The sequence below is a fragment of the Chiloscyllium punctatum genome, chromosome 11 (assembly GCF_047496795.1).
Source record: "Chiloscyllium punctatum isolate Juve2018m chromosome 11, sChiPun1.3, whole genome shotgun sequence".
NCBI lineage: Eukaryota > Metazoa > Chordata > Chondrichthyes > Orectolobiformes > Hemiscylliidae > Chiloscyllium > Chiloscyllium punctatum.
Genome location: NC_092749.1, coordinates 41,895,985 through 41,919,935, shown reverse-complemented (window position 1 = coordinate 41,919,935; position 23,951 = coordinate 41,895,985). Strand labels below are relative to the sequence as shown.

Below are 23,951 nucleotides of genomic sequence, written 5' to 3'. Positions count from 1 at the left end.
AGAAAGCTATTACCATCCATCCCTGTTGTTTTTATAAAAGCGTTCTTTATTGAATATTCCCAACTGCTAGTTTTACAGCAGAGGTAATTGTGAATGCTGGCTGACTTCCAAAAACTACAAAGATGCTGTTCAGTGTTGATTGACATCTTGGTTGACAGTTTAAAAATACTTTAAATACTTCCCCGTCTTTAATATGGTCACTTAATATATCTTTTTAAAAAACAATTCTATGAATAGTTTTGTTCTCAGTAATATTAAGTGTTAGTGATTGAAATCTCTATTAGACTTTAGAAATCTTTATTTTCATCTGTATGACTCCTGAGATCTGCTCATTGCGCATACTGCTGAGTGGCTATGGAGATAGCATGGGTGTGTGGTGTTGTATTACATTGCTGTTGTGGATGCATGCATTTGGGTGGGGCACAGGTTGAGATGATGGGGTCTTTTTAGTTATGAAGTAACATTAGATATGGTTTGGGGGGTGAGTGAGTGTGTGATGCTTATAAGCTGGGGAGCCTAAAAACTTCTAAACAATTGGGATGAATTTGTAGGGAACAGAAGCTTTGTAACCACCTTCCCTCCAAACACAGCTCTCTCCAAGGCAGCTTATGATGTGTTTTTTTGGTCCCAGTGTACCTGAGTAAGAATTGAGTGTGACAGGACCATTAAAACCAAAATAGGTCTGTGCTGCAGTGTCCATGTTCCAAACATACAGCTGTAATCTCAAAAAATGTAATTCTGAAATATTTTGTGATTTGATGTGGGCATTTTCAGTGTGTGATGGGTTCCATGTAATATCTTGGTTTTATTTGCATCTTACTTTTGATTTTTGCTTTCCATTTTAATTATTCCTTGTTTATTTAGATGTTTTAGACCACAAGCTTTAATACAAGGTTTTAAATCCTTCAGGGTGTAATTTTCTGAAAAATTGTGATAGTCTTATTTCTGTAACAGTTGTACTGCATATTAATTTTTCCAAATTAACAAATCTATTAAACAAAGGCTGTATTTCAGTAAGCAAAATTAATCTCTTTCTCTCTTTCTCCAGCCTTGCAACCCTCCAAAATCTACAATCCTTCAATGTTAGTGTCTTGCACAATCCAGATTTTAACTGGTGCTCCTTTGTCAACCATGTCTTCAGCTACCTACGCTCTGATCTCTGAAATTCCCTCCTCAACCACCTTCTCACTTGAGACATTATTTAAAACCTCTGTCTTGGTTTTTGGTCATTTCTCTTGATATCTTCTGGTGCTATTTTGTTCGATAATGCTCATGTGAAGTGCTTTGGAATGTTTTCCAATGTTAATGATGCAATGTAAAGGCAGATTATTGTTTTATGTTTACTATTTCTTTTTTTTTAAAATGTTCTACATGACCAAGCTGGTCAGCCTGAGGAAAGCAGTAGTATTTTTGGGTTCCTACTTTGCGAAAAACGTTGCAGATATCAAGTTCAGGTAAAGCACAGGTTTGACATGGACTACAGTTCTCCCTGCACTACCCCAAATATAGAATGTAATTCTCAGATTGGAAAATTTTACTGCAATAATGATTTGATTTCCCACACCAGTTCTGTTAAGGCCTTTGTGGTTTTAACTGCCAGTTGCTGAAAACCTTTCTAAGATGCAATGAAGCATCGTTCGTAATAGTAGAATGATTTTGTGCTGGCAATGCATGCATGGGTATCAATGTCAGGAGCACCCACTCACATTTTGAATGGGATGCTTGTAGCCAATGTAGATGAAATATACAGCCTTTAGTTCGGCTGAAGTTAAACCTAGCTCAAAAAGTTAAAAGAATAGTTACATGTGCAAGCCATTTTTATTATTTACCCATTGACTTATTGTACAGTTCTTGATGAAAATAGAAACTTTTTTTTTCTATTCATTTGTGGGACGTGGATGTTGCTGGCGTTTTTTGCCCATCCCATAAATACTTTTATGAAGGTGGTGATAAGCTACCTTGCTTTGTAATTGTACTGTTTTTTGTATTTATGTGGCATATTTAATTAGATATTATGGTTACCAATTTTCAAGAAATTAAATATTTTAACATGCAGACTTGACTAACCTTTTCACATGAGCATTTTTACAGCAACAAAGAATTACATGCACATTGTTTTGGAGTCCTGGTGACCCATTATGTTGCATATAAATTCTTTATTGATAATACATCTAATAAATGAATGTATTTGTTAATTTTCAGTTGACTTAAGTTTGTGAAGAAATCATGAAATAAGTCTCACTGCTTTTGTTTTACCATATCATCATTCCTCCACTAAAATGAAAGCTATGGTTAGAGCAAAGCACATACTTGTAACCTTTGGAAAAAGGTAATGTAAGTTTGTGATTCCTTTTAAGACACAATAGATTTGAATCTTTCAAGGAATGGAAATCCCAGTTGGGGAACCGCTCCACTTATTTTAATTTGTCCTGCCCTGGAGTTTGGGACTAGGTGGGTGGATGAGAGTGTCTTGTGGCAGGTAAGGGTTGAGTCTGGTATCTTAAGGGAAGAGAGCTGGGTGGGAGAGTAGTATCACGTGCTCTAGGGTAAATTCAGATGTCAGGGTGGGGTCAGTGTGAGTGAAAGGAGAGGGTGTGTCAGTGTGAATGATGGGACGGCCAGTAATTTTACTAGCCAAACCTTTGAGCAGGTTTTAATCTTTCTAACGTTTCCTGGCTGACTACTAGTTATGTCAGAACCCTCTTAAGTCTCTGACTCAAACTCAGTTGCCTACTTTATCAAAGGGTTCTAAGTACAGGGTATACACTATCAAAAATTGAAGTTTTCAGGGCAGTTACCACATAATCAGTGCATCAGGACTTCTGAGTAGTTTTGCTGCAGGGTATGCCTGTTCTCTAGGAGAAAGTGAAGACTGCAGATGCTGGAGATCACAGTCAAAATGTGTGGTGCTGGGAAAGCACAGCCAGTCAGGTAGCATCCAAGGAGCAGGAGAGTCAATGTTTTGAGCATACGCTCTTCATCAGGATTGAAGTGGTGGGCGGGGAGGGGGAGAGGATGCCCAAGGGGGCATAGAGATAAATAGGAGGGGGTGGGGCAGGACAGCAAGGTAACTAGGAATACGATAGATAGACGAAGGTGGGGAGTGATAGTGATAGATCAGAGCGAAGGGTGGAGCAGGTAGGTGGGAAGGAAGATGGACACTTAGGACAGTTCGAGAGGGCGGTGCGGAGTTGGAGGGTTGGATCTTGGATAAGGTTGGGGGAGGGGAGATGAGGCAACTGGTTGCAGGGTCCCAAGGGGGGAAGCTGAGGTATTCTTCCTCCAGTAGTTGGGTGGCTAAAATTTGGCAGTGGAGGAGGCCCAGGACTTGCATGTCCTTGGTGGAGTGGGAGGAGGAGTTGAAGTCATCGGCCACAGGGCGGTGGGGTTGTTCAGTGCATGTGGGCCCCAGCAGTCAGGAAGTAAGTTGTTTGTGTGACAATGGCATGTGAGCTGCCTTTGTATTTGTATGTGGTGTGAAAAGGCAATTGTAAGAAAGGAGGTGCTAGCTTGCATTTGTATTGTCTTTCACAACCTCAGAATGTCCCAAAGCACTTCACAGCTGATTAAGTATATTTTTGAATTGTCGTCACTATTGTTGACCAAATCAAACCCTCTCCAGATACGTATGTAAGTTAGCTCGCTGAGCTGGAAGGTTTGTTTTCAGATGTTTCGTCACCATGACTAGATAACACCAAGTAGTCGCCAAAAGACTAGACTCACTATCACTAGTTTCCATACATACAGACAAAGAAGGGCACCACTTTGACTGGGACAACACGCACGTCCTAGGACAGGCGATCAAAGACACTCACGAGAATTCTTCGAGGCATGGCATTCTAACCAGAATTCCATCAATAAGCACATCGACTTAGATTCCATCTACTTTCCATTGGAGAAGAAAACTGGAAATGTCACCATCCACCTTAAGAAACTAGGATTTATAAATAGAGAGGCAGGACATACCATCAGCGCTTCACCGGAGACTCTGATGATGTTACCTAGTATGGTGATGAAACATATGAAAACAAATCTTCCAGTTCAGCAAGCTAACTTACATACTTATCATCAACCTGATCTACAAATCTGCTCAAAAATCGCCTCTCAAAATGCATTAAGAAGATAATCTAGACCCTATTTTTGTAAGGGGTTGTGTCCCTGATACAATTCGATTAGTCAAACTACCAAGGTTGGAAAAAAATGCACATTATTCTTACACTCCTGTTAAAATACTGACAAAACAAGAATTAAAACAAAAAGCTTACCTGTAACTCTATTGAAATACTTAACAAGATAATGTATATGTTAATTACCACTGATTAACTGTTTGAAGGTAGTAACATCCCATTGAAGCACCATTGGTAAAGGCAAATTTGGTAAAATAGATTGCCTTACATGCAATGTTTCTCCAGTCCAGAAGGAAAGAACATCAAGAGAAAACTTAAAGAGAGAGACCTCAAATGTTTTGCTGTAGCAGGGATAGATGTATAGTAGCTTCCAAATCCCAACCCCCAAAGTTAAACGCAACCAATCATGCTGCTGCTATTGTTCCAATGTCTCTTTGAAAAAAAACCCCAAGGCCTTTACTGGCTTGGAACAGACCACTCAATACCTCTGTCTTAACTTATTTTCATTTAAAAAAAAGGCAAAATGTACCTCATAAAGCCATAGTATCATCACACAATTGTAAAGCAAGGAAATTTGCAAGTCGATTTGCACACAGTCATATACCACAAACTTCACTACAATAAATTGCCAGACAATCTGTTTATTTTTGGCAATGTATTGTCGACTGAAATAGCTCCACTGAGGCTAGTATCTTGTCACCAAGTCACCCCTTGTTTACATATGGGACAGTCCTTGACTTTAGTACTGCCTCTTCAGAGTCAACTATCAGAGTATCAGTATTTTTGACACTCCCCTTTTAATTTTTTTGTCTTTTTGTAAAGAGCACTCCCCTTTTATATCTGTCCTCCAGGGCTCACTGATTGGACCAGATTGACATTCCCAAACAGGGAACTTGTGTTCTGTGGTGTCCAGCTGGCTTACCTCATTACAATCGCTACAGTGTCACCAGGGAGAGAATGATGCTATTCCCACCTCTTCTTTCCAATTCTCTCTCCACCTGAAAAGGAAGTGTTTAAATAATTTTAAAAGCAAACGCTTAAAAAAAGGAAAGAGCAAGAGAGTGGTAACTATTATGTTATGATTTTGAACTGTAGCCATCTAGTTCTTAATGAGTACTGACCCAAAGCATAAATGGGTCCTAATTTGTTGCTAGTTCACCAAGAAATATCAGTCTTGCTGGTGTGAGAGCTGGAATGTTGTCACACTGGATAGAGACTGGTACTTTTGGGACCAAATAACTTTTTTGGAGGTGATTGAAAATTACATCTCTTACAGTTGACCTGATGTTTGTTTGTACTTCATTATTGGAACGTTGATGTTGCTGGTAAGGTCAATATTTGTTTCCCATCCCTAATTTTCCTTGAGAAAGTGAGATTGTTGTGGGGAGTCACCTTCTTGAGCCATTATTGTCCTTTTTTTCACTCTCAGTGTTGTTGGTAAGAGGGTTCCAAAATTTTGATCTGTTGACAGTGAAGGAGTGATGATATGGTTCCAGCTCAGCATGCTATGGGGATTGGAAGGAATCTTACAGTTGGTGGTGTTCCCACATGTCTGCTGCCCATGTCGTCCTGGATGGAAGAGGTTTTGTATTTGGAAGGGGCAGTTGCATGATAAGTGAGCTGTTGTAATGTCGGTTGTACATTGTACACATGGTTGCCATTGTGTTGCTGGTGAAGGGACATATGTTCAATGTTGCCTTCATTCTAGTAATTCATTCCCTTCATATCGATAATCAATCCCACCAACATTTTTGAGTCCCTTTTATTGTGATAGTGTTCCAGGGCACTTGACATGGGATACTATAAGAGGAGTTTTTAAAAGTATATTTATTAGCAACAAAGACTTTTCTTTGACTTTACAAAAATATAAAGTTATGAAAAATATAACAAATACCTGTATAATAAAAAAGTGCAAATTACAATACAACTACTGTCTACTAACTACTAACCTACCCTGTAAAACAAAACAAAAAAACCAAACACTGTGCAAAACAACACTAATAAATAAGTAAATGACTAAAAAAAACAAACAAACGCACAAGAACACAAAGTAAACAAAATAACAATGCTCGGCGCAGAGCTCTCAAACAAAAACAGGAGTGTTGTATACGTAACTCAGGAGATCCCCCTTCCAAGGCCCAGGGCTCAGAAAACCTAACTATCTTAGTTAAATGAACGCCCTAGTTAAGATAACAGACAGATCTGTGTCCAAATAACTCAAAAAAGGCTGCCATGTCTTATTAAAAAAAGGTCTGTTGTGTGGTGCACCATGTTTGTGAAAAAATCCAAGGGAATGTGCTCCATAATTAATTTTTGCCATCCCTGCAAGCCCGATGGGTTCTCAGACACCCAATTTATCAGAATGTTCTTCCATGCACAGTAAGTAAGAATATCATATAGTTTCTTCCCATGCCTGTCTTAAGATAGATTCGGTCAACCTAGAAGGAGAGATGTCGGGTCTACTTTAACTTTGGTCCTCAATACCCTCCCTTTCTCTCCCGCCACAGTGCTTTAATAAACAGGGAGCCTGTGGCATGTCCAGAAGCAATGGGTAAGAGTACCTACACTTACTTTACATATGAGGCACATTGGAGATGCCCCTTTTTTAAACTTCACCAGTTGGTCTAGTGCCAAATGAACCCTGTGCAGAAGTTTTAACTGCATAGCGTATGTCCTATTACAGATTGAGATCTTTTGCGTGTTCTCCCATATGTCCTCTCATGTTTCAGAAGAGATCTCCATTCCTAGCTCTTGCTCCCAGACCCCTCATAACCGGTTAATATCCTACCAGGCCCTGCCACCCAGTAGGTGATAGAGGGCACTAACCGAAAGGGTGCTTGTGGAATGTAGCAACAACCTCTCTGTATCAGGCTTATAGGGCTTAGTGAGAAGCGTAGTCTTCTTCTGGATGAAATCCCTAACCTGAAAAAAACGGAAAAGATCTCTGCTGGACAGCCCGTATTTGTGGCTCAATTGCTCGAAAGACATCATCATCTCCCCCTCAAACAAGTCTCCTAAACTGGAAACTCCTCTTGCTGCCCATAGTTTGAACCCTGAGTCCATCATCCCTGGTCAGAACCCTGACATACCAACTATGGGGGGGGTGAGTGGTGAAGTCTTGGATAAATAACCCTCACTCTGGAGCATTGCCCTCCATGCCTTGAACGTACTAATAACAATGGGGTTCCAGCAGTGGTCCATAACTGTCTTCATCTTATCCTTGAACAATAGGTTAGTAAGAGGGCACTTTGCCTGGGAGGCTTCAATATCCAGCCATATGGAGCCTGGATCGTTACGTGCCCAATCGCACACAAAGGACAGCAGGGAACTCAGTTGATACCTCCTAATGTCTGGAAAATCAATTCCTCCCCATTCTTGAAGCAACTGCAATTTAGTAAGTTTGATGAGGGGCCGCCCACAACGCCAAACGAAAGAATTAAACCAACATATAATTTTCCGCAACATTGACCTGGAAACATTATAGGAAGCATACACATGGGATAAAGCAAACATGGAAGGACATTCATCTTAATAAAGGCTATTCATTCATTCATCCCAACCACAAAATTGGAAGAGCCTTCCATCTCTGGAGATCCTGCTTAATATTGTCAAAGAGGTGAACAAAGTTGGTCTGAAATAACCGATCAAACATGGGGGTAATAAATATACCTAGGTACCGGAAACCTGCCCGTGACCACTTAAAGGGGAACCTAGGGCCACCTTTAACCTTTGGCACTTCCTTAAGGTCCCTCAAAGGTATAGCCTCCGACTTTGCAAAGTTGATCTTGTATCCTGAAATAGCCCCAAATGAATTAATACATTGTATCAGATGGGTTACGGAGGTCATCGGGCCCAATAAAATCAAAAGGACGTGATCTGCATCTGGTGTAATCTTGTGTGCCCTTGATCCCATTTCCACAGTGGTTATGTGGGTGTTCTGACGAATGGACTCTGCCAGTGGCTCTATCATCAACGTAAACAACAGGGGTGAGAGGGGGCAACCTTAACGATCACCTTTGCCAATCCGAAAATTCCCAGACTTCAGCCCATTGTTGATGATCACTGCCAGGGGATGGCAATATAAAACCTCCACCCACCTAGTAAAGACCAAACCCAGCCCAAACCGCTCTAAGACATAAAAGAGATATGGCCATTCCACCTGGTCAAATACTTTCCCTGCATCAAAGGAAATTGCCAACCCCTGGATCAATCATTGCTGACATGCTTGGATCATATTCAGCAACCTTCTAATATTATCAGAGGACCTATGGCCCCTTATAAAACCTGCCTGTTCCTCTTTGACAATATAGGGCAGCACCTCCAATCACAGCACCAAAATCTTCAACAGAATCTTAAAATCTGAATTTAATGAGAGATGGGCCTGTATGAGGCACAATCCTCAAGAACCTTCTTAAGAATGATGGAAATATTAGCTTCTCTCAAAGATGGTGGTAAGCATTCATGCATATAGGAGTGATTGTACATTTCCAGCATCGGCCCTGACAGAATCCCTATGCACTCCTCATAAAACTCATCCGGGAGACCATCAGGGCCAAGCGCTTTCCCACTTTGAAGTTGCTTAACTGCCTCCTGTATTTCCTAAACTGTCAGGGGAGCATTGAGGAGAGAGGCCTTTTCCAAGGTTACCCCGGGGAGGTCCAGGCTCTTTTTAAAAAAAAGGTTTCCGTCTTGGGCCACCCATCCTTGCAACCTTCAGTCCAATACAATTCAGAGTGAAAACTCTGAAAAGCCTCATTAATCCTTTTGGCATAATATGTCAGGACGCTGGTGCAGACTGTCAACTGCAGTAATGAATTGGGGAGCACGCTTTTTCCTAGTCAGATGCGCTAAATACTTCCCTGGCCTATCCCCATACTTGAACAGCCTTTGTCAAGCAAAAGCAAGTTCTTTCTTATATTCCAAGTAGTTTTTAAAAAATAAAAATTATTAGTGGGAAGGAAAAAAGGGAAAATGTGGAAAGAAGGAAAAGAGGACAAACATGCACTATATGTTTCGGACCAATCAGACTATTTTAAAGTGTCCACAAAGTTCTTGGCTTTATCCGCCAAGTCAGATGTATAAACTGCATCCTCGTGGCTGACACGGAACACCGCAGGATACCTCGTGGAGTACTGGATACCAAGGTTGCTCAGCCTCTTCTTAACTTCATCGAAGGACTTCCTCCTTTGAATTACAGCTACCGAGAAATCTTGAAAACCCATAATTGTTGACCCTTTGTACAGCAGTGCCTGTGGATCTTTCCCCTGTGATCTGGAGGCTCCTCTCACTCTTTGCTTGTCCCTGTATGTGTGGAAGTATACTTGGACCAGCCAGGGGCACTGTACTGGCCCAGACCTGCGCACTGCCACTCGATAGGCCCTTTCAGTGTGCAGTTGGCTGGACTCAATGTGAAGGCCCAGGAACTGCAGCAGCCAATGTTCAAAGACGCCTACTGGCTGCCCACTTTTTTCACCCCCCAGGAGCCCGACAATCCATAGATTCGTCCTCTGACTTTGATTTTCGAGGTTGTTGACCTGATCTCACAAGGCTGAAAATGTGTTGCTGGTAAAGCACAGCAGGTCAGGCAACATCCAGGGAACAGAAGAATCGACGTTTCGGGCATCAACCTGATGCCCGAAATGTCGATTCTCCTGTTCCTTGGATGCTGCCTGACCTGCTGCGCTTTTCCAGCAACACATTTTCAGCTCTGATCTCCAGCATCTGCAGTCCTCACTTTCTCCTCCTGATCTCACAAGGCCCATGCTTGGTGTTCCAGGACCTGGATCTATCTGGATGAGGACGCAGTCGCTGCTTCCATGGCTGTAGTTCCACCCTCCACCTCCTCCATCCACGTCCTGAGGCCCTGGGACTCCCGTTCATGCTTTTTCAGCATCGATGTTATGGGTTGAATCTGGGCACAGATTTCCTCGAACGCAGCCTCAACCTTCGTGGTTGGTCTCGCCAATTCCTGCGAGTCCGTTAAGTCCCTCGAGGGTTCAGGAGAGGCTGCAGGCTTGCCCAGTGCTGCAGAGGAGTGTCCTCCCTGCTGCTGTTTGCTTGCTCCCTTTCCTTTTGGCATCCTTTCCACTGCCAAAGTTAACAAACATGCCTTCTCAAGACTTTAAATGAATAAGTCCCTCGTAAGAGTTCGCCAGGGATGGCAAAAAACACCCATATGGCTTGGCTGTTAGGCAGAGCTGTCCATGGCACTACTACTGAATCGCCGCCATCTTGCCAAGTCCAACACGGGAGATTTAAAATGATGAGAGTTGAATGTTTCCAGCTGATATCTGAAAATCTCAATCTAAAATCTGAACCTTAATGTGCTGTTTTGAAGAACTGCAATTACCATTTCCCTGTGTCCTTAACCTTTTCATGAAGAATATCGGTTATTCCCAAGTAGACAAACAAGAGGCTGGAAGAACACAGCAAGTCAGAAAGAATCAGGAGGTGGAGAAGTCAACGTTTTGGATATTAACCCTTTTTCAGGACTCAGTTATTCCCAAATTATTCCATAGAGATACTGTTGTCATAAGTAAACTATCTTAGTCCAGTGTTTTTTTTAAAATTTTTTTTTGAAAGAACCTTGATTATTTTCTCAACTAAAAGTAATGGGGTCAAAAATGGAAAGTTGCGGAAGATATTTGTCAGGATCACAGTGTTCCATCATCACATGTTTGTTCATTGCAGTACAAGCAATATGCTAACTTTGTGCCACCTGCTGACTCAAAAGATTTCAATACAGAGCAGGTGCTGATAACTGTGCAGGAAATCATTCTGATCTGGGAAACTGTAGAATAGCCTAACACAAGTGACAGAAGGCTGCAAAGTTTTCAGATGCTGTGCTGGAGGCGTCAATGTTCAAAGTAAAAAGCAGTAAAGATGTCTTGTCTTTGTAAGAAATTCTCCAAACAGACTCAAAAGGCAATGGAGACGGTGGACCTACATTAATTCTACAAGAAACTCATTGATGTTATATGAGTGATCAAGGCCAGTGGTGCTTTGAATGTCAAATCCCACCAATCATTAGCCACCTGCCCCACTCAGTGCAGCACATTCCTGTCAGTCAGTTTCCAACACTCTCCATAACATCTCATTTATTGGCTTTACATCAGTTGATCTTCAGCAAGCTTCCCAGCAGCTTACACACATTGATAACTATTTAACTATGACCATTATATCCCATTCTCTGAAACATTTCCCTCTCTCGCAGAACAAGGTGGCACAAGGGGAGGTGGTGGTATTGCCTAGATCAGTAATCCAGAGATCTGTGCTAATGCTCTGATGACTTGGGTTTGAGTCTCACCATTGCAGATAGTGGGATTTGAACTCTGTAATAACAGTCTAGAATTAACAACTCATGTAATGGTGACTGCGAAATTATTGTTGATTGTTGGAAACAACCCCACCTGGTTTGGGAAAATTTTAAGGAAACATTAACTGGTCTAGCCTGCAATTGACTCCTGACGAGGTGATTCTTAACCTAATTGGATTAGGTTCCTAATTGGGATCATGCTAGACTTATCTTTAACTCACACAAGACTATTATATCATCAGGTTAGGTAGAACTCAATGAAATCTTCAACATCAATCCTTTCAAAACCGATTCCATTCCCTTGGTACAATGGATAAATTCTTGAAACTAAGTCAGAAACTTATGGCTTAAGACCCTTTCCAAATATGAGTACAAAAGTCTAGGCAGTTAACCCAGTGCAGTCCTGAAGTCATTCTGGAAATGTAGAGGTACTGTCTTTCAGGTCGATTATTACATTGAGGCCCTGCCTGTAGATATAAAAGGAATTTTTTTCAAATTTTCGAAGAAGAGTAGCAGTGCTAACACTGATACTAAGCCAATACTCATCCTTCAATCAACATCCCAATGGTGACTGCCTAGTTGTTGTTCTCGGGAGATGATCGGAGATTAACTGCAATTCCATGAACCCCTAGCAGCTAGGACCTAGCTTATATCAAGACCTCTTGTATTGCACAATAGCATAACTCAGGAATGTAATAATATCCCCTTCAATCTGATCAGGATAATTATGTGGACTTCTTGATTCTCTTCAAATCCAGATGCAATTTCATGCTGTTTTTGAGAAGTTTTATTTAGCGTCCTAAGGAGATTTATGTCATTTGACACATGAAGCAACATATGATTGATCATTTTGCTTAGTTGGTACAACCTATGCTCTTGCATCAGAGACAAAATAAAGATTATATGAGGCAGGATAATATTTCTGTATTCTGTGCTATATCCAAGTGAAAAGCTTTGCCCAGCTTCAGTCATTTTGAACATTCCTCCAACATTGCACTACACACAGTCTGTGCAGTGTCCTGGTTTTAAAACCCCACTGCCTTATGTTCTTCAAAGTAATGCCAAATGGTTTGGTTGTCTCACATAGTAATAGATACAGACCTGTCACTGAGTGGTGTCTGAGTTCTGAAGAAGAGCCAGATCAGACTTGAAACATTAACTTTGCTTCTCTCACAACAGATGCTGCAGGCCTGTTGAGATACTCCAGAACTTATTTTTCTTTAGATTTTATACAAGAGATAGGGGAAATCAAAACTCTCTCAAAATGACAGGCCCTGTGAAACAGCTTAACAAACCACCGTTGTACCTAGCTGCCACAAAGTCTGTTAGATCATCCAGAAACACCAACAGCATACACAATCCTGGTGACCCTGCAAACTCCTTATTCACATCTGGGGGCTTGCCACAAAATTGGGAGAGTTGTCCTATAAGGCTCGTGAAGCAACTGTCAAACTCATGGAATGATACCTTATAGTAATGTCCTGGGCACCACTGTCACCATTCCTGGACATACTCTGACCCACCAGCAGTGCACACCCAACAGAGGTGGGAGCACAATGTACATACACTTAGGAGAGAATTGCCTCAGCTGTCCACAACAGTGACTCGAACCTCTTGAAGTCTCAAGTGGTCAGCTCAAATGAGCATGGAAACCTCCCAATTACCACCAACCCACACCCCTACAGCTGGTAAATCAGGTCTCCTCCATTGAACACCACTTGGAGGATACTCAGAGCATGACAAGGGAACAGGATGTACTCTTGGTGGGATCTTCAATGTCCATCAGCAAGAGTTGTTCGATAGTCCTACTACTGACTGAGCTGGTTGCATTCTAAAATAAATAACTGCTGGAGTTGGCCAATCGCAGGCAATGAGGGAACCAGCAAGAAGTAGAAATGTACTTAACCTTGTTCTTACCAATCAACCTGTAGCACATGCAAGTGCTCATTACAGTACTAGTAAGAATGGCCACAGCACAGTTCTAGTCAAGAAGATCACTCTCAAATTGAAGATATCCTGCACGATGTTATGTGGCACTGCCACCAGGCTTAAAGAGATAGTATTCAAACCAATCTGGCAACTAAAAACTGGGTATGCATGAGGCACAATGGACCATCAATGGGAGCAGAACTGTATTCAACACAATTGATAATGTCATGGCCCAGCATATTACCCACACGACCTAACTAAAGGTCAACTTCATGAGGCTACAACACAGCACTTGTATGCCAAGCAGTATGCATTGGAACTGAGAAATCCCACAGCCAATGGAATATATCTAAATTCAGCAGCTATGTTACACCCAGTCATGAATGGTGGTAACAAGTTAAGTGCCCATTGAAGGAGGATCCACAGATATCATCATCATCATCAGTGATTTGGCAGCCCAGCGCCTCATGAAAAGATGAGGCTGAAGCATCTGTAAGCATCTTCAATCTGATGTGCCAAGTGGATGATCCATCTCATCCTTCTTATGAGGTCCCCAGCATCACAAATACTAGCCTTCAGTCAATTTCTTCCCTCCATGTCATCAGGAAGTGGGGGGAGGTGCTGGATACTGCAATGGTTATGGGCCCTAATGACATTTCCGATAGTTGTTCTGAAGACAAATGCTGCAGAGCTAGTTGTGCTCCAAGCCAACCTGTTTTAGTACAGTATAACATTAGTAACTACTTGACAATGCTGAAAATTGTCCATGTGCTTCCTGTCCAGAAAAAGTAGGGCAAATTTAGCTTGGTCAGCCTACTCTCAATCATAAATACAGTGATAGAATATGTCATCAGTTGTTGTTGTTGTGTCACCATAGTCTTATTGGACCACAGGGCTGCTCTTTCAATAGAGAGAGAGACAACCTTTGGTGATTTAGCCTGAGGGCCAACGTAACTCAGGTGAGGAGGGAGGTTGAGAAAAAGAGCCTTTTGTGGTAACCTCAGTCACTAATGGGAATTGAACCCATTCTGTTGGCATCACATTGCTTCATAAATCAACAGTCCAGCAAAATGAGCTAAATCTGAGTTAATTTGCCAATTGGGGGATGACAACAGCAACAGCAGAGCGGTGACACCAAAGCTCACTCTGCTGTATAGCAGGGAGGGTCAAAGTGCAGGTGAACAATAGCAATAGAGGACTGTATAGTCAGGGCATATCTGTGGCCACAAAATGGTATGTTGCCCTCTGGTGCCAAGATCAAGCAAGTCACTGAGTGGTTGTGGGACATTCTCAAAAGGGATGGCAAGCAGCCAGAGGTCATGGTACATGTTGGTACTAACAGCAAAGGCAGGAAGACAAGGCCCTGCAAGGGGAGTTTAGTAGTAAATAGAAAAGCAAGACCTGTTGAGTTGTAATCTCAGGATTACCCCCTGTGCCATGCACTAGTGAGGCTTTGAATAGGAAGATAGTACAGTTAATAGAGCTAGTATAGGAGGGAGTGTTTCAGATATGTGGATCATTGGGATGTCTGTCCGGGCAGGTGGGACCTGAAGGAGAAGGATGGGTTGCACCTAACCTGGAAGGACGCCAATATCCTGGCAGGGAGGTTTGCTAGTGTCACTCGGGAGGACTTACTCTCGTGTGTGAGTGGGGGCAGAACCAAAACAGTAGGTCAGCAAGTAAAATGACCAAGGTGGAGTTCAAGACTTAAGGCCAGTGAGGCTAAGAGGAAGAACAGACAGGGAGAGGTTACTGAACATGGTGGGACTGGCAGTCTGGAGTATGTTTGATTTAACATGAGAATGACAGGTAAGACAAATGGATTAGTATATAAAACTATGATGTTTTAGCTATTGCAGGGTTTAGATGTTTCAGGTGAGATAGAGGGGAATGTAAAAGATGTGGGGGAGTAGCGTTATTGATAAGGGAGAAAATCACAGCTGGAGGACATCTTGGAGGGCTCATCCTGTGAGATCATGGGTAAAGCTCAGGAATAGGAAAGGTGCAGTCATTTTGGTAGGGTTGGACTACAGGCCTTCCAACAGCCAGCAGGTGACAGAGGAACAGATATGTGGACAGATGATGGAAAAATGTTTTAAGAAATGGAAGTGTTGTGGTGGGAGATTTTAGCTTCCATTATATTGACTGGGATTCCTTTAGTAAGCTTTTCAACTAACTACCTAACACCTTTGCAAGACCTCGTCACTCTTCCAGCCTGTGTTGTTGGTACCCATGTGTGTGCGAGGGCTTTGTTTTGGGGATTTTGTTAAGTGTGTCCAGGAGAGTTTCTTGAAGCATTGTGTAAATAGTCCAGTGAAGAAGGGGGCCATATTAGACGTGGTATTGGGGAATGAGCCCAGCCAGGTGATCCAAGTCTCTGTCGGGAACATTTCAGGAACGGTGACCATAATTTCCTAAGTTTTACGGTACTTATGAATAAGAATAGTCCTTGAATGAGAGTTCTAAATTGGGGGAAGGCTAACTGTGACAATATTAGGCAGGAACTGGAGAATGTAAATTGGAGGCAACTGTTTGAGGATAAATCCTCATCTGCATTAGGGGCTGCAGGGTGACTTGATCAAATTTACAAAGTTACCGAGAGACTCTAACAGACAATTGGAACGCAGATGCTGGAGATCAGAGTCAAAAGGTGTGGTGCTGGAAAAGCACAGCAGGGCAGGCAGCATTCTTCATCTCCCCTACTCCCACTTCATCCCAGATCTAACCCTCCAACTTGGTACTGCCCTTTTGAACTGTCCTACCTGTACATCTTACTTCTCACCTATCCGCTCCACCTTCCCCACTGATCTATCACAATCACAGCCCACCTGCGTCTAGCTATCACCTTCCCAGCTACCTCACACCCACCTCCACCCCCCATTTATCTCTCAGCCCCACCACCCACCACTTTCTGATTAAGGGCTTATGTCTGAAACATCGATTCCCCTGATCCTTGGAATCTGTGTGCCTGCTGTGTTTTTCCAGCTCCACACTTTTCGGAATGGGAATGGATGGTCGGAGTCTTCTTCCCAGGGCAGAAATTTCAATTATTAGGAGGCATTCCTTTAAGGTAAAAGGGGAAAGTTTAAAGGAGATGAGAGAGAGAGATTTTTTTAACACAAATGATGATAAGTGCCTGGAATGCACTACAGGAGAAGGTGATAGAAGCAGGTATGATAGCAATATTTAAGAGGCATTTGATAGAAACATGAATGCGCAAGGAATAGAAAGATATCGACTGAATTGAGGCAGAAGAGTTTTAATTTAAAAAGGCAGTATGTGTCAGTGTAGACTTGGTGGGCTGAAGGCCCTGTTCCTGTGCTATCACTGCACTACAAAAGCCCCCAGTTCCTCTCAGCAGTCTCCTAGACCTAACCATCTTCTCCTGCTTCAACAACGACCATACCCCATCATAAGGTCAAAGTTGGAGGTGTTTGCTGCTGATTGCACAATGTTCAGCTTAAATGACAACTACTCAGATACTGGAGCAATCTGTTGTCTAAATTAAACACAATTGGACAACATTCTGGCTTGGGCTGATTGGTGACAAGTACCTTTGGTGCCACATGAACACCACTGGCATTTCCTCTCAACCTCCTGGAGCTTAACATCAACCAGACACTGAACTGGCCCAACTACCTAAATACTGTGGCTACAAGAGCAAGTCAGAGAATGGGAATTCTGTGCTGTCTAGCTTACTGCCTGACCCCACAAGGCTTTTATTGCTATCATCGTCAAGAAAAAAGTGACTGCAGCAGTTCAAAAATGCAGCTCATTGCCACCATCTCCAAGAAAAATGTGAGGACTGCAGATGCTGGAGATCAAAGTCAAAACAGGCTGGAAAAGCGCAGCAGGTCAGGTAGCATCTGAGGAGCAGGAGAGTAGACGTTTTGAGCACAAGCTCTTCATCAGGAATGAAGATGAAGAGCTTATGCTCAATACGTCAACTCTCCTGCTCCTCGGCTGCTGCCAGACTGGCTATGCTTTCCGAGCACCACATGTTTTGACTGACTGCCATCTACAAGTCAGGAGTGAAATGGAATTTTCTGTATTTACCTGGATGAGTGCAACCCCAATAGTACGCAAACTTGATACTATCCAGAACAAAGCAGTCCATTTTATTGGCACCTCATCTAACACCTTCAACATTCTGTACCTCCATCACTGACACACATTGGCAACTACAAAATGCACTGCCAGCAACACAACAGACAGCACGTACTAAACCCAACGCTTCTACCACCTAGATAGATAAAGACTGAGGATGCTACCTGTACATTCCAAGCCACGCATGGACCTAATTTGGAACTATATTACTATTCCTTTTCTATTTCCAAGTCAAAACCTTGGAATTGCAGCCCTAACAACATTATTGGTTTACCTACTCCCAGTGAACTGCAGCAGTTCAAGAAAGCAGCTCACTACCACATTCTGAAGGACGATTAGGGATAGACAATAAATGCCAATAACACCCACATCCTATGAATGAATAAATAAAAAGTTTTAGACATCAGGAACTTATAGGAGAGTGATAAGTGTACCTGCATACCCTAACATTTATTGAGATGGCTATTGTTGTGCCTGTGGCCAGTGACAGGACTAAAGTCTTTGAAGATCATGGTAACCTCATACTTAATCCTGTTTCTCGCATCTCACTTTCCCCTTGTCCTCCACAGATTTCTAATTTACAAACTGGAGATGCTGTTTAGACAGGGGTTGCAGTTGTGCTTTCAGGTTTCCTTAATGGTGCATTGTATGGTTTTTTTGTCTACTGAGTGATTTACCAGCTGATTTTCCTTTCTGTTAGCTGCTGTGCTTGTAGCAGTGATATTACAAATTACTTTCAAAATGTGGATATTTAGAAAATGATTGCTGTAATAAAACACCGGGTTCAGTTGATGATATAAAGAAAAGAAACCAAAAGACTTGCATTAACATAGCATAATCTTAGGATTGCCCATAGTGTTTTACAGCCAAAGGAATAAATGTAATTATTTGTAATTGTCAGTCGTAATTATTATTATTATTATTTATCATGCAGTTTATAATTGGGGATGTTAACCCTAATTACATGGAAATTGGACAAGTTTCCCTGCTGATGGAAGAACAGTCCCGTACAAGGAGTTAAATGATGAGAAGGTGTGAATCAGGAGTTTCTTGTGGGACAGGAAGGGGAATGGTATTGAGGGGCCTCCTCCTCAGCACCTGACCTCTGTTCTTGGTCATTACAACATCCACTCCGCATGCAAGAGTGAACTAATCATGCGTGTTTTCCATGTTCTTTGCTTGACCCAGTGCTTCCAAGTAAAGCCAGTTCTTCTGGTCTAGACCATCTCACAGTCTAGCTGGCTGATGAGAACAGCACTCGCATCATGGCTGGAATGGGTTTGTGAATGCTATCTTTCTGAGAGAGGACATCAAGTTTGTACTCCATGGAATCACTACCATTCAGATTACAACTCAGCAAATCTAGTAAAAATCTGATAGAAGGCAGATTGCTGTGACATCCTGCAAGCCCCAGTGTACGTTCTGATTCACAGTCATGATGGCAACAGTTTGAATGTGCATGGTAGCAAGCTGAGGTGGCTGACAATAACCTGATTTTCATTGCAGGGTGTTTGGTGCTTGTGCTGAAATGGATCATGTGATTTCGGACACCAGATCCTGCATAGCTGGGACTACAATTGTGGTTGAAGCCCTATGCACTGTTGTTTTGGAGGTCTTTGTGCTTCTTGACAATGAACGCAAGTCTTGTGGCAGATCTACATGCTTGCAACATCCTACTATAAGCTGATCTATTTAATTTCTCATATCGGTCCTCTCCAACAGAACCTGTGTGCCTCCTTACTGTCCAGCAAGATAGCACCTGATTGATTCCTGCTCTCTATCATGGCTATTACTCACTTGTAACTGGTGATTTCATTATATCTAAATCCCAACTCTAATCTGTACGTTGCCATTATCTCTATTGGTGACTGAATGTGAAATCAAGATATGGTGCTGTATCTTCACTCGATCCCTGGTGTTCTGTCATAGAAAACGTAGGAACTACTTGGCAGATGAAGCAACCTGTCTGAACTCTTAGATTGATTGACTTTAGTCAGTTTCAAGTGACGATCATTGATTTTAAGCACTAATTCAGCTCCTCTCCCAATAGTGTCTGATTGGTTGAGTGTTTTCAACATTTTCAAATGTTTGCGGCACAGTGGCTCAATTGTTAGCACTGCAGCCTCTCAGTGCCAGGGACCCAGGTTTGGTTCCAGCCTTGGGCGACAGTGTGGAGTTTGCACGTTCTCCCAGGGGCTGCGTACGTTTCCTCCGGGTGCTCTGGTTTCCTCCCACAGTCCAAAGATGTGCAGGTCAGGTGAATTGGCCATGCTAAATTGCCCATTGTGTTAGGTGCATTAGTCAGAGAGAAATGGGTCTTCGGAGAGTCGGTGTGGACTTGTTGGGCTGAAGGGCCTGTTTCCACACTGTACGGAATCTAATCATTTCAGATTTCCAGCATCATTGCACAGATTTTTATTTTAATGTTTGTAATTAGCTATTCTACACACTTACTTAGTATGGACTGGTTGATTTCTGAAGGTGATATAATTTTCCCATTGAAAACTGAAGCCTATAAACTGAGATTTGTTTCAATGGGGAATTCACAGAGCACTGCTCATTTTTCTAATAGCTGCCCATTTAAAATTTCTATCTGAGGACTAAGCAATGTTCTGTGCCATTGTAATACAGAGAGAAGGCAAAGTAGTTTAGTGAGGGCAGGAATTGAATGGCAGACAGACTTAATGGACCAAGTGGCCTACTTCTACTTCGTTGTCATATGGTCATATAGTCTTTTTTTTATAGAAATCTATGATAAACCCCAATAACAAATGGAAATCAGATAACTTGAATTTATTTTTCTAAACTCCCTTCATTAACTACCATCTTTCTATCCTTGATGATCCTCAAAATCTACTTCTTTAATCAAGCCTTTGGTCATCTGCCATGTATCTGTATGGTTTGGAATTAAATTTTGTTGGTAACACTGTTGTGAAGTAAGATGTTGTATAAACATAAATTATTGGTTAATTCACGTTCAGAGATTCAAAACTTGGTGACCCACTGCCTGGATGGTGCAGCTGCATTGTGATGTGTTTACAGTATTAATGTGAACATAGAAATATCCAGTCAAGAAAGTTAATAGGGCATGGATGCTGATGTTTGTTTTGGGCCTGAGATCATTTTGGATGCGATGTAGGTACCATATAACATTTAATTTGGACATGTATAGTCTCTTAGATTGCTATCAATAATTTAAAGGGACAGAGAATCTGCCAGATTTCTTTCCTAATTGACCTTGGCTTTTCATCTAATTTTGCCACTTCAAGGTGTTGGAAGGTTTCTAGAAAAGAAATTTATGTTACAAAGATATCACCATGATTACAAACTTTGATGTTGCTGGAAAGAAGATGTATTTCCAAAATGTTTCATCTTGCACTCGTCAGGACAAAAACAAGAATTCAAATAGGCACAACAGTTTTTCCTATTGGAGAAGGGGATACTAATGGTTAGCTGAGGCAATTTTGTTTAACCATTTAACACCTTTTAATGCGTATTGAGTCTAGGCTTAGAGCCCAGATTTTCATAAAGGCTTGACTTTTATTTTTGTCACTAGCTCAAAATTTATTTACACAAGATGAAGTAATGTTAAGTGCTTACAGTTTCTGTTGTTGATACTATAGATGTCTAGTTGATTGACACTTATAGGATTGTTACAGAAGCCAATTGTTTTAAAAGTGTTCTGGATGGCTTTTAGAAATATTTTAATACATTTTATAAGGTGGTGTCAGATACTGTTGAGAATGGGCAGGACCTTGGGATGGCATGGAGATAGAGGGGACAAAGGGGTGGGATGGGGAGGGAGAGCAGATGTGGGAAGAGGATGACTGCCTAATATTCAATGGCAGACCTTGGACCAAGTGCAAAGAAGCCAAGTGGTCCTTATAAATCACTTGGCAGCCCCTGTGGTCATGTCCTGCCTGTGCATGAGGCAGCAACCCTGACTTCACTCAGCCACCCCATGACCCAGGAATGAAAATTGCACCCTTTGGTGTACTATTCCCTGAAGCAGGCCTGTTGAATTTTTCAGTTGGAGCTACCTGCCTTGATGGTGAAAATTCCTGTACCTCCTCATCTGCTATTATATTTTAAACCACCTGCAAAGTTTGGCTTTCTTATCCATGGGGAGAAAGTAAGGACTGCAGATGCTGGAGATCAGAGCTGAAAATGTGTTGCTGGAAAAGTACAGCAGGTCAGGCAACATCCAAGGAACAGGAGAATCCACGTTTCGGGCATGAGCCCTTCTTCAGGAAGATTCCTGAAGAAGAGCTCATGCCCAAAACGTTGATTCTCCTGTTCCTTGGATGCTGCCTAACCTCCTGTGCTTTTCCAGCAACACATTTTCAGCAGCGTTTCTTATCCATGGGCTAACAAATTTTATTCTAAATAACATTGTCAGATATCTGTCCTTTTTTGTGTATTTTTGAGGTTAAACCAGTTTTTCAACACTATTTATTTTAAAAGTATTCTTTAAGGTATGCCATAGATTCATGCAAACTTAATCAGTTTCGTTTTGCTACTTTTTACAAACATGAAAAAAAGAAAATGAATAATTTAATATATGTAAATTTGTGATAGCTAGTTAATTAGGTATTGTGTTTTAACGTGAAATTGTTCCAACAAAATAAACTTTAAAATAAATTTTAAAATTTTAAATTTTAAATTTAAATTTTAAAATAAACACTTCTGAAATAAATATTTTTTCGCAAAATGTGAGAGTGAGAGTGTGAACTAGAAAAGATAAGTGAGAGGCTTAGTCATTTGAGAACAAAGTAGGCTGTGTAAGTGTGAGTTTACTGACAAAAGCTTTGTGCCAATTTTTAAGTCACTCAAGGTAAAGTCATTTCATTTCAGATTTAATCATAAAACATGAATTTGATGCGAACAGTAAAACCTTCGATCATATTTGTTATTCCAGTGAGTTATGTCCTCATTGCCAATTTGCTGCTTGCCCTCTCTCCCTTGAGGCCCTGAACTTAGCTAATGATTCAATTTTTTACATAACGTTCCTCCAGTATTGAAGCAGGCTATTCAGCCCATTGAGTCCACACTGACCTTCCGAAGAGCATCCCACCCAGACCCACCCTCTGATCCTATCCCTCTAACCCTGCATTTCCCATGGCTAAACCATTTAGCCTGCACATCTCTGCATGCTATGGCATTTTAGCATGGCCAATCCACCTAACCTGCATATCGTCAAACTGTGGGAGGAAACTGGATCACCAGGAAAAATCCACGCAGACACAGGGAGAATGTGCAAACTCCACACAAACAGTCACCTAAGTGTGGAGTCAAACCTGGGTCCCTGGCGCTGTGAGGTGGCAGTGTCAATCACTGAGCTACTGTGGGCTGGGGAGGAAAATATAAAGCAGACCTCTAGCTTCACATGAATCCAAGTATTCATTGTATGTGGGCAAAAATTATAAATAGCGGAATACTAGGTGTTTGGAAAGCTATGAGGACAGTAGAAAAATGATAATGGAAGAGGAAACTTGTTATTGATTTTATCCTCTGCTAAAGACAAAATAAGAAAGCATAAGCCACCATAATTGCAATTGCTGGCTAAGAAGCTTGAATGTCTTGGTGATGAGAGAATGCCAGATTGAAGGAATTTGAAAAGGTTTTTGGGTGAGCCATAGACAAATTGAGGTATAAATGTTCTGTAACTTTGCTACTGCAATCTAAAATTTATCCCAATGGTGTAGCTTATTTCTGTCTTCTGGTTTCAAATATTGTCTTTTTTTTTAATGATACAATGGTTTTTGCTTTAGCTGCTCAAATATCTCCTTCACAAGTTGTGTGAAGAGATGTCCCCCTATCTGTCCCATCACTTTTGGTGAACGCTGTGCATAAATGATTCCACAATGCTGATTCCCCATTCTTATTTGAAAGGTCTTCCCCATCATCATTGTTTTGGTGGATAAAGTGTCTGTATTGCTTGCTTTGAAGTTGTTAGATGGTTCCATAGAAATGTATGTGTATGTGCTCAATTGATGTTTTATTTGGTACCAGTTGTGCTGTAATTCTGTTGACGAATGATTTGGGGACTTGTCAATATTAATAACATCTTTGTTCCTGAATATTTCAATACAATCATCAGCTTTCTGTGTTTTTGTCAAAATTTCATTTCAGAAAAAAATGCAAACAAAATGTTTATTTCTTGAATAAGTTTATTTGGGAACTATGGGAAAATTGGGAACTATATTGAAAATTAATGGAGTCTATTTCCCAATCTGAAGGGGAAGAGTGCAGTAGTGACAGCAGCTCTAACTTAAAGTGCCAGTAACCAGACTCTTTATAAAATCTAAATATTTTAAAAGAGCCTCATGAGTAGTTTGGATGTACAAACTGTCGAAAAAATTGTTGTGGACATTTTGGAGTATTATTGTGGATATAGAAATAGGCAGTTCACTGAAAAATTTAGCAAATCATGTTGAAAGGTCTAAATGTTCAAAAGTGATTGGTGCACTGAT

The 23,951-nt window shown here is 41.4% G+C and overlaps 1 protein-coding gene across 7 annotated transcripts in view; it reads left to right on the top strand.

The window, feature by feature from the left end:
• The window catches only part of mta3 (metastasis associated 1 family, member 3), a 242,560-nt gene that overhangs the window by 205,665 nt on the left and 12,944 nt on the right, over positions 1–23,951 (top strand). The window contains exon 20 of one of the 7 annotated variants that reach the window (XM_072580678.1): positions 1,381–1,408. The exons of 5 other annotated variants lie outside the window; for them this stretch is intronic. In XM_072580678.1, coding sequence (XP_072436779.1) covers positions 1,381–1,393 — 13 coding nt within the window. In that variant the 3' untranslated portion in view covers positions 1,394–1,408. Of the gene's footprint in view, positions 1–1,048; positions 1,179–1,380; positions 1,409–23,951 lie in introns of those variants that run through there. One more of the 7 variants, XM_072580675.1, reaches the window with a different exon arrangement.